Source organism: Seriola dumerili, unplaced genomic scaffold (genome assembly GCF_002260705.1).
Source record: "Seriola dumerili isolate Sdu_G_001 unplaced genomic scaffold, Sdu_1.0 BDQW01000290.1, whole genome shotgun sequence".
NCBI lineage: Eukaryota > Metazoa > Chordata > Actinopteri > Carangiformes > Carangidae > Seriola > Seriola dumerili.
The window spans coordinates 847,486-862,720 of NW_019174545.1; the positions used below are offsets into that span (position 1 = coordinate 847,486).

Sequence of the window (15,235 nt, forward strand, 5' to 3'; positions counted from 1 at the left end):
AGCTGCGCTTTATGTTTACTACTTGTTAGCAAATAGTAGCATGCTAGCTCTGCTTGCTGGGCGATGCATGTGGCCGGGTGGGGGGTGGCCGCGGGGCGGGCCGCGTCAGCTCTGCTGCTGGGCACAATGCCTGTGCCGGGGGAGGTGGGGGGGCTGGCCGGGGCCGTCCGGGGCGGCAGCTCTGCTGCTGGGTCGGCAATGCCTGTGCCGGGGGGTTGCGGCGGGCGGCGGGCCGCGGGCGGAACTTAGCTCTGGCTTGCTGGGCGCAATCCCTGTGCCAGGGGGGGGGGGGGCCGGCGGGCCGCGTGGCCGCTAGCTACTTGCTTGCTGGGCGACAATTGCCTAGTGCCGGGGGGGGGGGGTGCCGGCGGGCCGGGAGGCGGCTAGCTCTGCTGTGCTGGTGCAAATGGCTTGTGCGGGGGGGGCGCGGCGGGCCGGCGGGCAGCGCGGCTGCTCTGGCTTGCTGGGCGCAATGCCTGTGCCGGGGGGGGGGGGGCGCGCCGCGGGCCGCGGCCTGCTTTGCTGGAGCGGCATGCCTGGTGGCGCGGGGGGGGGGGGGCGGGGGCCCGGCTGGGGCCGTGCCTTAGCCTTCTAGTGCATTAATGGGCTGATGCCAGGCCGGGGGGGAGGGGGCGGCCGCGCGGTGGGCCAGCTAGCTCTGCTTTGCTGGGGCAATGGCCTGTGCCCCACCGATTGGGGGGGGGGCGCCGGCTGGCCGGCGTTAGCTCTGCTTGCCTGGGCGCAATGCCTGTGCCGGGGGGGGGGGGCGCCTGGCGGGCCGCCGGGGGGCTAGCTTGCTTGCTGGGCGCAATGCCTGTGCCGGTGGGGGGGGGGGGGGGTGGCGGCGGGCCGGCGGCGCAGCTCGCCCAATGTGGTGCGCTGCTGGGCGCCGGCGGCGCGGTAGCTGCTTGCGGCGCATCCGAGGGGGCGCGGCGCCGCCGGCCGTCTATGCGCCTGCGATGGCCATGCTCCGCGGGGGGCAGCAGGCAGCCCGCGTGCATCTCTAATGTCTGAGGTGCCACACCATTCTATTAAAGACTAGTGTGGAAATGTCACACACGGAAAAGTTTGTCCAAATAGTCCACAAGTTTGGTTGTCTATCGGACTCGGTCCGTCACGCTGAGTAACATATGTAGCCCCAGCCTTCTGAGGTCCGCTCCCTTCCAGAAGGGCCGCATGGGCGGTCTTCATATGCTGCCGGGGGGACACGGTTAAATTTCTGTGTTTTAATAATATTCCAAAAATTAATTCATCGAAGTCCACAAAATCGATCGCGCTGTTACGAGACTCGGTTGCGTCAGCTGAGTAACATATGTCAGCCCAGGCTTCTAAGTCGCTCCCCCCTGGAGGGATGCCTGTTCTCGTCTTCCGGGTCCCTTGCTGCGAACGAAAAATTTTGTGCAAAAGTCACACAAATGGGTGTCTACGGACTCGGGCGTTGGTCACGACTGAGTAACATATGATCAGCCCAGCCTTCTGAGTCGCTCCCTCGAGGGCCGCCATGGGGTCATCTCTCATATGCTGAGGTGCCCACACCAATTAAGACTAGTTGTGAATGTCACAACCGGATAAAGTTTGTCCAAAGTCTACAAGTTTGGTGGTCTTAACGGACTCGGCTCGTCACGCTGAGTAAACATATAGTCAAGCCCCGAGCCTTCTGATCGCTCCCTCCGAAGGGCCGGCCATGGGCAGGAATTTTCTCGATATCATATGCTGCCGGGAGGAGCACGGTTAAATTTACTGTGTTTTATATAATTTCCAAAAAAATTTTCTCGAAAGTCCACAAATTTGGTGTCTACGGACTCGGCCTCGTCACGCTGAGTCAACATATGTCAGCGCCCAGGCCCTCTCTAAGTCGTCCCTTCGGAAGGGATCATCGTTAACTGTCCTACCGAGGCCGCGTTGATGCGGAGAAAAATTTTGTCAAAGTCCACAAAATTGGGTTCTACGGACTCGGCTTGTCACGCTGAGTAACATATGTCAGCCCCCAGCCTTCTGAAGTCGCTCCTTCCGAAGGGCCGCCAAGGGTCATCTCTCATATGCCGAGGTGCCACAACCATTAATGATAGTGTGAATGTTCACAACGGAAAAGTTTGTCCAATAAGTCCACAAGTTTGTGTCTAGGACTCGGCTGGCAGCGCGTCGAGCTGAGTAACATATGTCAGCCCCACAGACCTTCCTGAGTCGCTCCGTTCCGAAGGGCCAACCATGGGCGTGCTCGTCATAGTGGCTGCGCCGGGGGACACGGTTAAATTCTGTGTTTTAAATAAATTTCCAAATAAATTTTCTCGAAGTGCCACAAATTTTTTGGTGTCCTATGGACCTCGCTTCGTCACGCTGAGTAACAGTATGTCAGCCCCAGGGTCATCTAAGTCGCTCCTGTTCGGAAGGATGCTTCGTTAAACGTCCTCCGAGCCCGCTTGCTGTGAACGAAAAATTTTGGTCAACAAGTCCACAAATTGGGTGTCTACGGACTCAGCTCGTCCGGCTGAGTAAATATGTCAGCCCCAGCCTTTGAGTCGCTCCTTCCGAAGGGCCGCCATGGGTCATCTCTCATATGCTTGAGGTGCCACACCAGCGGTCCCCAAACTTTTTTCAGTGGGGGCCACATCAACTTTCCTTTCTGAGATGGGGGGCCGAGGTTAGTCTATAACAGGAAATGATATGGGCCAGGGTGACAACCAGTATTATTGTGGAGATTACAATGATAATTTGTTGTAGCTGCCCTTCGTTTGGCTTTGGCACCACCTGTTGATTTGCAAAAAAAAGTAATAAAAAGTCTTCACATGTGTTTATTTGAAGTACCACAGATACTCCATTTATTTTATAGAAAATAACAACACAAACTGATGGTAATGTTCAAGTAAGAATGAGGTGATGTGATTTTGTAACAGGTACAGTTGAGTTAACAAACGGTAAGTGTTCTGTCTTTACAGGTAGTGAAATAATATTAATACAGAATAGTGGTCAGAATCAGGTAGAACATGTTGCCTATAAAAAGAGCATTACTATAATGACATTTTTTAATATCTATTGCTATTGAAATCAGTAGGCTTACCATATCAGTGTGAGCTGTGGGCTTGCTTCTGACTGGTGAGGAGATCGATGTCAGGTTCCATTCCAGTTACAGCCAGTCTCAGAGACTGATGCAGGTGTTGATCTGTGAGACTTGATCTCGTCGGATTTTTTATCAGCTTCATGTGTGAAAAAGTTTGCTCACAGATATATGTGCTCCCAAAAACTGTGGACATCTTTGTTGCGTGCTTTCTTATGTTGGGGTAGGTCTCATTTGGGAGGGCAGCATAGTACTTGATCAGACTGTTGGGGCTGAATACGTCTTTCAGCACATCACAGGTCTGCAACTCAGCCAGCTCAAATTGAAGAGAAGGCAGGGTGTCGTTAATGTCGGCAGCAAAAGGGTTCTGGAATGTGCGGATTTCTTTAACGTGGACATGAAGCTCACGGAACCGCACACCGAACTCCGCCCTCAGTGTTTCCAGTGCGTCCTTGCACTTCTCGGTTGGGAACGGGACCGCCGGTTTCTCAGCTGAGAAGCTTCGAGTAGCAGGGAGATGGGTGAAGTCTTGTTTTTGCACCTGTCCAATAAGCAGCGCTAGTTTAAGATCAAATACTTTGATGTGGGAATACATGTCAGATTAGTTTTCCCTTGCCTTGGAGCTGCAAGTTGAGGCCGTTTAAAATTTCTGACACATCTGTTAATAAAGGCGAGGTCCCATTTCCATTCTGTGTCAATCAGCTCTGGGACAGTTTTTCCCTTTGTCAGGAGAAAGGCATTGATTTCGGGTAGCAGGTCGTAAAAACGCTTCAAAACTCTGCCCCGGCTTAACCAGCGGACTTCAGTGTGGTAAAGCACGTCTCCGTGGGCTGATTCTAGCTCGGAGAGAAAGGCTTGGAACTGCCTGTGTTTAAGTCCGTTTGCTCTGATGAAGTTTATGCAGGACACAACCACCTTCATGACAGATTCCCACCTCAGTACTTTGCAGCTTGACGCTGGCTCGGTCACGATCAAAGTCACGTCAGAATATACCATTGTGTGAGGAGGTGAAGATGAGCCACTATTAACTATAAATAGCTCATAACTATGGTCAATTTTAATTACAATGCCAACCTTTAAGTACGGATATGTTATGATGTTATGATAGGAAAATGCAATTTAATAAAAATTGGTTGATGTTTAGAGGGATTGTCTGGGATCGTTAAGTGGGCCACTCCAATTGCTTTGGCGGGCCGGATGTGGCCCGTGGGCCGTAGTTTGGGGACCCCTGTAGTAAATATACCTGCAAAACATCATCATTTTAGCATTGTCACTGTGATCGTGTTAGCATGTTGACTTAAGAGCAACCAGTAGCTCAGCCCCCTACTTTAGAGGAGCTCACCCAAAGGTTCACAGAATATAGTCTGTACAAACCATGAATGCATAGTACAAACTTCATACATACCCATGCATACCCAACCCCCTTCAACACCAAATAATTATTTGTCAGTTGTCAGTCAAATGAATTTGTTTACATCAGATATGCTGTAGGCGACATGCAGTGAGAGCAGTTCTTCTGGATAACAGGAGATATAAACAACATTTCCAACAGGAAGCTGTTGGACTTCAGATTGAGCCCTGTCTTTTTTTTTCTTATTTTTTGCCCCTTTTTGTTTACATTTTGAAAAATTAAGTGTACCGAATTAGCTATTTTAAGTTCCTGTTTGTTATGTACCATTGGATGTACTGACAACTATAACTAGATTACTGACTAAGGAGCTTCTTTTTTCTCTGATTTCTTGATTTATGGTCGTTAATTTGCAGTGGTGTTATGATGTTTGTGTATTAAGGTTTGACTGAATTATGACTCAGATTTTTGACACAAAAATGGATACTTCTGTGAGTTTCAGCTGTTTTTGGTACACATTGTGAGTTTTGGATATTGATATTTAATTACTTGTTATATGTTCAATTCTCTAAGCCTCTTATATTTTGTCAGAGTAAAAAAAGTTGGAGACCCCTGCTCTAAAATGTGTTTGGACACAGCTGGCCAGCTCATTTCCAGACATAGCCTCTCTCAGTTGTTAAGCAGTGGCCGGAGGCAGAGGAACCAGGCTCTAAAACTTGGAGAGATAAGAAAGGATGGAGGGTCTCCCCTAGATCTCTGACATATTTTGGCATTTGGCTGAACTTCACATTTCATTCAGCCCGAACTTCATGAGCCCTGGCCGGAAGAGAAAGCAGATAAGTGTGAATGAGTCAATTCTATTTTCTACTTCTTTGTTCATCCATTTATCATCTTGTTATCTCTTTCTCTCCCCTACCCTCTCGTCCTCTTTATCTCTTTCTTTCTGGCCAATCTTTTCTTTCATCCACTCTTCACCTCCACTCTTTTGTCATTCTGGTCTCTCTCCTTCTCTTTCTCTTTCTCCAGTCAGAGATGAGTTCTGCACAGAAGTATAAAGGGGTCCATTTTGGCAACATGACAGGAAAGAGAGATGAGGTGACAGTGGAGGTGGGACCAGGTCCAGGACAATATTACCCTGAGATGTGAGTATCACTTGTCATGTTACAGAAATTAATGATTTTTCAGTACCAGTCGAATATGAACATTTATAGTCACTGCATCGCAGTGTCAAAGCTGTAGTTTGATGCTAATTAGATATTTTTGCTGAAAATCAGATGAGAAGATCAACACTACTTTCATATTTGTACAGTAAATACACAGTAAGGATACAGCCAAGAGCCGCTTAGCTTAAATTAGCTGGATAGACTGGAATCATGGGGAAATAGCTAAGCCAGGTAGCTGGCTGCAGTGACTTCCTTTGGAAAGAGTCAGGCTAGCTGTTTCTCCTCTTTTCCAGTCTTTTTGTTAAGCTAAGCTAATATTAGCTATGGTGTGAAGCTAATATTTACACTATTGACATAAAAGTGGATGTCCTCATCTCACTTTCGGCAAAAATCAAATAAGCACATTCCCCAAAATGTCAAACTATTACTTTAAACTGTTACTACTTAAGTTTGATTTAATCTAAACAATTTGGGGGCAACTCCTTAAAGGTTGATGTAGTACAGTATTATTTTTCTTAAGTTTGAATATCTCATATGGAAACAGTTAATCTACTATAATAAAAAACTTTTGAAGCATGAATAACGAGCCAAAAGGTTGGTTAGACTCAATGCTCCAGGACAGCTAATCTCAGAAGTACGCTGTTCTTGAACCATGGCAGAGAGAACAGAGAAACTGTTGCACCAAAGTGAAATATTGCTTTGCTCCTACATCTAGGGCATTATGTTTGACATTTCTCGCATTGTGTTTCTATTGATGGAGGATGGAGCTTAGTCAGCACTTCTAAACTGGTGGGCACACACACCAAGTTCAGCTACTCATGAAGGAATCGACTGAGCAATAAAAGGGGAGGTGTATGTGTGAGCAATCATGCCATGTACACATAAGTGCAGGCAAACATTTACATACCCACACAAACGTGTCTGTGATACACATGTGATTATTGGAATCATTTAAAAATGATTGAAATGTCTGTCTTTACACCCTTTGCAGTTGCTGACAGAACCATTATTTCAGTCTTTTCTTCTTTTATCCCCTTTACTCCTCCATCTCTTGTTCATTCCTTCTCTCTCTTGCCCTCTACGCTTTGGTTTTTCTTTATTTCTTCTTATGTACCTTTCCATCATATATCTCTCTTCCCCTCTCATGCAGTTTAATTGTCTCTCCCCATTCCTCCTTCTCTATTTGGCTTTGTGTGGTTTTAAACCCACTGCTCTGTCCCTTTTTTGTTTCGTTTTTTATCTTGTCTATTTGTTTGTCTGTGTCTTCTGCTCTCAAAGACATTGTCTCTGTCTCTCTCAGAGTCCCAGAAACACACTATGAAAACATAAATCTTAAAAAGGAACAGAAAGGCAGAGCTGAACTTATCATCCCTCGCTACTATGAACTGGTGCCCAGCCAAGAGGAAAAGAAGGTGAGTATGTGTTTGCGTTAGTGGGTGTTTGTATCAATGTAGATAATATGAAACAGACACAGAGCTACATTAACATTGATTCTGAGTAATGTTTACCTGATGAATGTAAGAACAAGAGTCAGTCTCCATTTAGCTCTGTTTTGGGTCCCAACCAACTCTTCTAATATCTGCATGTTGCTCTGTCATTGCTAAATGCTCACTTATATTCACAAGGTAGTTGGTAGTGAAGGGGCAGGTTACGTTCTTGGCCCCCTTTTGTTTTCTACATACATTCTGCCTCTTGTCGAGGTCACTCAAAGTCATGATGTACTTATACATGTGTTAAAATCCACAGATCCTAGCAGTCTAGCACATTTCTCTTAATCTTTTCTTAAATTTAGCAGCAATAAGTCTGAAGATATTCTGTTCGGTTCCCCTAATTCCATCAGCTCTGTTGGTGCTAATCCTGGTGGTTTGTCAAAAAATATTAAGCAAGTTGCTAGGAATTTGGGGCCAATATTTGATGCAAACCTCTATTTTGATGATAAAGTCAGAAATGTTGTCTCCCAGCTCAAGATAATCTCAAAATATAGGAAATTTTTTATCTATTACTGATTTACAAAAAGTTATACATGGTTTTATCTGTTCTTGGCTTGATTATTGCAAAGCACTTTACTGGAGTATCAGCTAGAGCTCCCTCCTCCGTCTCCAGCTGGTACAAAAGCTGCTGCTCGACTCATAACCTGGACAAAGCCATGATCATATTACTCCTGTGCTTGCCTCACTTCACTGGCTCCCTGTTAAATTTCGAATTGATTTTAAAATTTTAGTGCTCACTTTTAAGGCCTTAAACTGCTTTGCTCTTAAGTACCTCTGATTTATTGACCTTGTATGTGCCCTCTCGACCATTGAGATCTATGGATGGAGCCTTGCTGGTTATTCCCAAATCACAGTTTGTGACAAAGGGTGACTGAGCTTTTGCTATTCGAGCCTCCACACCATGGACCTTTCTACCTACAGAGCTCAGACACATGAAGTCTACAGCTTCTTTTAAATGCTTTCACTTTTTTCTTTGTGAAATCGTTTGAAAATGCTTGACATAGGCTTTTATTTATTGTGTTTTATTGTTCTTTATTTGATCTTACTCATTTTATTGTTTTACTTCCTCTGTGCTCATGTTCTTTTGTCATAGTCTTTCATTTGGTCTTATTCTCATTTTATTTGCCTCAAACTGGTTATATTTGTTTTTGTAAACCACTTTGTAACAATTAGGACCAACTATATTCTAATGCAGTTAAATAGCTTGTTGATTCAGATAGATTTTTAACACAATAGGATTTGAAAACTCCAAGTTGAAAATGAATTATAAGAGAGCACTGTGATATACAGTGAGAGCAAAGTCAGGGTAAGTACTCTGGATTTATTCTGGATTTATTCAAGTACAGTTGATTTAACATGAAATGATTCAACACCCCCCCCTTCCCCCCTCAATGATTCTGATCCATCAGTTTATCTGTTCACCCATAGAGGGCAGTAGAACACAAGCTTTAAACACGGTCTGGCAACCACACACACACACGCACACACACACACACACACACACTGAAGCCGGTTGATTTGAGGGGAGTTACTCACCTGCATATGAACTTGAGTCAGCCAGGAGTCTAGAAATGTGGGACTGGATTTGTGGAGAGAGAGATGAATGCATCGCTGCTGTCAAGGACGTGCACCTACACCTTTCTCTCTTCTCGTCCTCTCCTTTTTGCTCTGCTGTCCCTCCTCTATTTTAGATTTTTGTTCATTTGCTTGTACGTAGTTCATCATACATGACATTTTATTGCATCTGTTCTGCCTCTATTTATAGAATATATGGCTACTAAAATGACTAAAAACACAATAATTTATCCTGTGACTTTGAATCAATAACTTTGCCCTCAGTATATACTTTTATGTGTACACCATGCTATATTTGGACCCCCTAACATCATGGCTGCACCTCCATCCTTCATCATTAGTACCTCAACAGACATGTACTCCCACACACATGTACCCTGTCCAGATGGGTCATTACCCACAGTGGAAACACTCAGGACAAACACCTTTACTTCCTAGAGATCAGCAGACAGTCTGCCTCTAATGGCTTGGGGCTCTTGGTGTCGTGGCATGTTGACATGGCAAGGACATCTAGGGAGAAAACCACCTAAACAAACCATTATCGTGCAAAACACATGAAGTTGTACCAATGCAATGCTTGATATGACCCTATAAATATGAAGTTCACTGTCAGTTCATCTCTACAATGTTGTGAATTCCATGTTGACATTGTGGATGATGTATACAGCTCCTGTTATTTTTAGAAGTAGCACTGCTCCCACAGGGGAAAAAAGAAAAGAAGAAAAAAAAAAGAAAGTTGGCACAACTGTCTAACACTGGATCTATGATTTTTTACCTTAAAACTTTCACTCCCTTCCCCCCACCTCCATATCCATGCTGTTTTACTGCAGCCCTAGTTTAACTACCTCTGGCCCAGAAACCCTGTGGGTTTACCACAAATACAAAAATGTCCTGGCTCTACACAAGAGAATGTGGATTTTTTTTCTTCCAGTCTGACAGTTTTTTTTAACATAAATGACATAATTGCAGAGTAGAGAGGGAAAAAAAGCTTCTTCTTACGGTGAATTCTCTGTGTGTTTTCAGCATTTGCTCACACATCTCTGACATTGCTTTATTTTTCAATGCTCACCTCCCTGTGCCCTTCGTTTATCTCAAAAACAGAAAGAAATTAAAGCTCTTCAAATCACTTCTGATCTTCTAATTGGCACTAACACATGAAAAGCAATATTACCAAAGCATGTAACTTCATCTCAATACAAATATTACACTTGATTTATTGTATATTTTCTCTCTCGCTGCCTTCCCATCAGGGAGTTCCGGGGCCGGGCCAGTACCACATCAGAAGTCAGTTTGAGAAGCCTGTGAAGTCCAGTGGAAGCCTGCCGAAATTTACTTGCCCCTTCCTTTCTCAGACTGAGGTACAGTGCAAACAGAATTAGGCAAAGTTCAAAGTAAAGCCATTCACTGCTCTGCGTGTAGCCTTGTGGGTGCATTTTCAGGTGAATCATGTTGTACTGTGTAGAGCAGTTTCTTTCTCAAGCAATTTTAGAGCTGCTTTTGTCCACCAGGGTCTATTTCACTTTTTTGTGTTTTTGTTTTTGCCTTCCTATTGCATTGATTCAATATCTGTGTACATTCAGCAGGGTCTGACTCAAATTTCATTGTTGTGACACAAGAATGTGAGTCAAGCTTGACAGTAGAGCTGCTCTGTATGTCATGTTTTACTGGCCGATGTCATATTACTACATTTTACAAATCTAAATCATAACATCAGAAATATTGTTGTAATTAAACACTATATAATTACCTATAAACAAGTATAACCTTATATAAATATTAAAAACTAGTGTTTTTCCTACGTAGTTATGAGGACTAGAAGCCCCCATACTGGTTGAAAAGTGAACCCTGGGTAGTTTATGTAGCTCAGCTCTTTGTTTAAACCTGCTTCAGCTGATTTTTTTAGCCACTTGAGGGCAGGGCAACAAGATGTAGGTTTGTAACTGCACGTAGATACTTTAGAGTACTAATGCAGTAGTTAGCTGTCTCTTAGCAGCACTAAAGGTGTTCGTGACATGATCCTATCTTTTGACTGCATTACCACACTTGTCATCTGAACTCTCTTCATGTAATTCCAAAACAAAATATTAGTGATTACAGTGTTGTTATGTGTATCTGCAGGAACTTCAGCATATACAATATGTGTTATAGAAATGGCCCTGCACAGCACTACAGTAAACCACACTTTGTCTCCTCCCAAACCAAACACTCCTGTGACCCCATAGCTCTCATAGCTCCAGCGGATACTCTACTATTCAGAGTAAAAACTAATTCAACTTCTTTAGCTTATACATGACTCTACATAATGCTCTCAGGCAGAGTAAACAATCAGACCATATTGAAAAGATTTCTCAGACATAATTTATAGGAGACAAATATATTAAATTTACAATTTCTCAAAGGAGGCTGGATGTTAATATGGAATATTTAAGATTAAGTTACAGATCCAAGACACTGAGTCAGGCTTTGCTTGTTTAATTGATGTGTTGAGAGTGGAAGATTTCTTCAGATGAGGGTGAAGATGAGTTTATTAAGAGGCTCAGAGGAGAGAAGATGAAGGATGTGAAAATGTGTAGTTTTACGTCTCAGGAATAGCTGAACTCCTCTGTGGCGCTGCCCCACAGATTCACTCCTGTGAAACTCTCTGACTGATGTTTTAATTATCACTCTGACACACACGCACACAATGTGACGGTGTATGCTCACACACACAGACACATTAAAAATTCAGACGTACACGTGTGCAAATTTTATCTGCAGACAGATATACACACCAGACAGACAAGTTTGCCAGTATTGCTGACATGCATGCAAATTAACACACCCCCATTTTTGCATGACACACACCACACATGCACACACTCAGGTTTCCTGAAATTACCTTAATAACATCTGAAACATAAAACATTTTGCTAGTTTCCTGGTGAGAACAACAGATGCAAGATTGTTGGGTTTATTTGATGTGTGGGAGCACATGTGTGTGTGTGTGTGTGTGTGTCATAGTTTGCTCTGACCTAATTTCCCTGGCCACATGCTGTGTTAGTGCGTCGACCCTGTGATGCCACGTGTCACAAGTCATCTCCAATGCAGAACTAAGAGCGTCAGTTTTCTTAGATCTTCGTTTCCCTGTGGTTCCGGTTCCATCTGACACTGTTCGCCTGTGGAGGGATGGAGAGGAAATGGGGGAAGGAGGGAGTAAATGAAGGAGGGAGGGAGGGGAAGATAGGAGAGACAGCTGGAAATCTTCCAGTTCGTGCCTTTCCTCCTCCCTTTGACTTCCCAATTTCCAAATATCAAAGCATTGATCTGACACTTTGTGAAAACATACCTTTTCCTCAATGTCCTTTGCCCTCACTGCTATACTCAATCCCCTTTTCCCTTTTGTTTTTTAAAACTTCTCCCCTGCCTGATATTTTTAAAGCTTGCAATCAACTTGTTTCCCTCATTTAACATTCTATCTTCCCTTTCTTCTACTTTGATTTCCAATTCCCTCTCCTTTGTCCTTACTTATGGTTCTACTCTTCTTTGTCCTCCCCATTCACATCTGGTTTCACTTCAGTTTTCTTTTGACTCTGATCTCTAACATTTTATATGGAAAATGAACAGAAAACACTTGTACTTCTTGATTTGGGAGCAACATTAAAAGCCAATAACTACATAAAAATCTTGTGATGTGAAAGATCAATACATAAATCAAAATATTTGATTTCTAAATAACAGTTAATAAGCTTGATGCCCAGAGCTCATGAGGCCCATTCACAAAACTCAAAGACACCGAATCATGAATCCTGACTGTGCTCTCTGACCTCCTGAGAATGCAAAATAATAAAAATAAATGAAAGGCATTAATAATGTTCACTGTGATGTAAAATGTGATGATGCTGTCTGAGCCAGTGTTTAGTAAATGAGTTTTGTGTGACTGAGAGTTGTTCCAATGTAACATGACATTTCAGCCAATTCCAGCAATGACAGCTCTCAGCTCTGATAAACATATAAAGGATGTGGGTGAGAAAAACATGAAACTGAAGTGCAACGTTAGGCAAATATTGATATTATACAGCATACTACAGTATATGATCAATGAGAGCTTGCCTAAAGGGTGAAACTGATATAAAGGTGTTTTCAGCCAGGCTGAACACAAAGCAAATTTTCACGTCCCCTCTAAAATTTGCTTTGCTTTCAGTCTAAATGCAGCTTAAAGTTATAGTTTGGGTTATTTGATGTGGGGTTGTATGAGGCACCAAGTGTACTGGCACAGAAGCTGAGCAATGTACCGCTGTGGATGGAGACAGCAGAAAGTATGTGTTTTAGCCACCAAAAAAAAAGCCCACTTAAAAAACCAATATCAGTTTAAGTGTCCTCTATATTTTCAATATTTCTATTACTTTATCTTGGCGTCAAACAGCCCTTTATGAGTCAAACAGCTGACATGCAGCATAATACAGTGGCGTATACATAGGAATATGGAAGTTCAACAGTTGAGAAATTGTAGTGCCAAACCAAAGGGCTGTTTGACGGCAAGATAAAGTGGTGAAAATATTCAAAATATAGTGTACACTGATTTTTCGATGGGCATTTTTTAGGTGGCTAAAACACATTTTTTAGTGCTGTCCAAATCCACAGCAGTAAATCACTCAGGTTCTATGGCAGTACTCCTGACTGCTGGTGCCGACCTGAAACTACTGACTAAGTGCTTCATACAACCCCTTGTAAAATAACCCGAACTATCACTTTAACATTGAGTGGGGTTGGGAGTTTTGTTTGGTGCCAGAAGAGCATGAGGGCACTTCTATTACTTCTGCTGTTCCATCACTCTGTGGCCTCATTAATCCACATTAACAGATGTGATGACATTCTGTCACTGAGGTGCCCACAGAGGCACCTTGCATTGAGAGCACTTTGACTCTGGGCACAATTTTCAAAAGCATTCCTTTGGCATTTCTTATGAAGTGTGTTTGGAAATGGAACAACAGGAAGCATAACCAAAAAAATAAAAAAAATCCACCTTCAAAATAGATTGGGTGAATAGATTCATGTGAAATGCCAACAATGCTCAGTCAGTCAGTTTTAGAGAGGAAAAAAATTGTCCATGAATAAGACTCTACCAAAGCACTACTGGTGCAGAGTTGGACTGACAGATGGTCACAAACCCCAGCTCAACAACTGACTTTGAATGAACTCAGTTTGTTTCGGCCTTGAAACCGCATGTCTTGTAGTTCCTGCTACAGTCCTTTCTTCTCCTCAAACACTCACTCCATTTCTAACCCAGGCACTCCCCCCTCTCAGTCATTTTCCTCTCCTCTGGCCATTTCGTCCTCCAGCTACACCTCTTCACTCGTTCTTCTCTTCCTCTCATTTCTCCTTTTCGCCTAAAAGCTCAATAATTCAACTGTGCATTACTAACACAATTTCTATTACCCCAGAACTAATTTTCCATAGGCTGCATCTTGTTTAAATGGAAAGTGTAAATCAATGATTGGCATGTTTCCAAAAAATGGGTTACATTTAAGATCACTCTTATGATTTAAACATCAGTGCGTGCGTGCAATTCCATACACACACATGCATCCACGCGCGTGTGTGGAATTGTTAGCATGGTCATGCTTGTATTTGAAGGAATAAAGGTCTTTTTATGCCTGTGTTGCGTTCAATAACAGCCAGCTGAATGGTTCAATTGTGAGAGGCTGAAGAGAAATTTAGAGTTACATTGAAACACAGTTCACCTTCAGTAATTTTGACAGAAAAGCCAACTTTTCTCCTTCGGTCCGTTGATTGTCTGTGCTGTTATAATAGCCTATCAGATAAACACATTTGTACCCTGGAGGTGAGGCTGCCAAGCAGTTACAGCACTGAATCATCTCCGATATCAGCAAAACAGTCAAAGAACATTACATACCTGATTGTGTGCATATTATCCTTGGGTTGAATATGCTGTTTACTCCATCTCATTTTCGTTGTCCTCGTCTTACCATTTAGTTCTGTCTGTATGCGTTTTACTCTCTTTTCCTCTTACTCTCTCACATTTGTCTTTCTCTTTTTTCTTGCTCCTTCTTTTTGTCTCATCTCTTCTCTCTCAGTTAGTGAGTTTTTAATTTTCTGAGGAGAGTTTTCCAGTTTCTGCATTGAGATTTATGTAAAGGGATAAAACAGAGGATAGGCAGACAAGGGGTATATGTTATGGTGAATGGAGCAGAAGTACAGCTGAAGGTGGAGAAAAAAAGCTTAGACTAATCAAAGTTGAACCCAGTCTGACAATTTCAAGCTGAGCCTGAGATGTCCGGAAAGGGTGATTAAGGTTAAACACATGATTCAATCAAAAACAGGTCCTTTCCTCATATCAAATCTAAATTGCTGCATCCATTAATTTAGCTTTCTGGTGTGTAAGGAGCAGTCAGTGGTGCAGACAGCATGGTTACAGACTTTCAGTCATGTTGTCTATGTCTGTATTTGGTCAAGTTCTGTCTCTGCTTGGTATCTCTGACAGTTTGGAGACATGGCGCGCCATCATTTTTTGTTCCTGTGGACAAAGCAGATATTCACAGCTGGATTTGTTGTTGTGTTCCAGATGGGCACTGAGTAGACAAAATAAATGGATAATTTTTATTTT

The 15,235-nt window shown here is 43.2% G+C and overlaps 1 protein-coding gene across 1 annotated transcript in view; it reads left to right on the forward strand.

Annotated features, from left to right (window-relative positions):
- The window catches only part of stpg2 (sperm tail PG-rich repeat containing 2), a 53,929-nt gene that overhangs the window by 6,229 nt on the left and 32,465 nt on the right, over nt 1-15,235 (forward strand). The window contains exons 5-7 of the mRNA XM_022757608.1: nt 5,430-5,545; nt 6,867-6,978; nt 9,882-9,989. Coding sequence (XP_022613329.1) covers nt 5,430-5,545; nt 6,867-6,978; nt 9,882-9,989 — 336 coding nt within the window. The remainder of the gene's footprint in view (nt 1-5,429; nt 5,546-6,866; nt 6,979-9,881; nt 9,990-15,235) is intronic.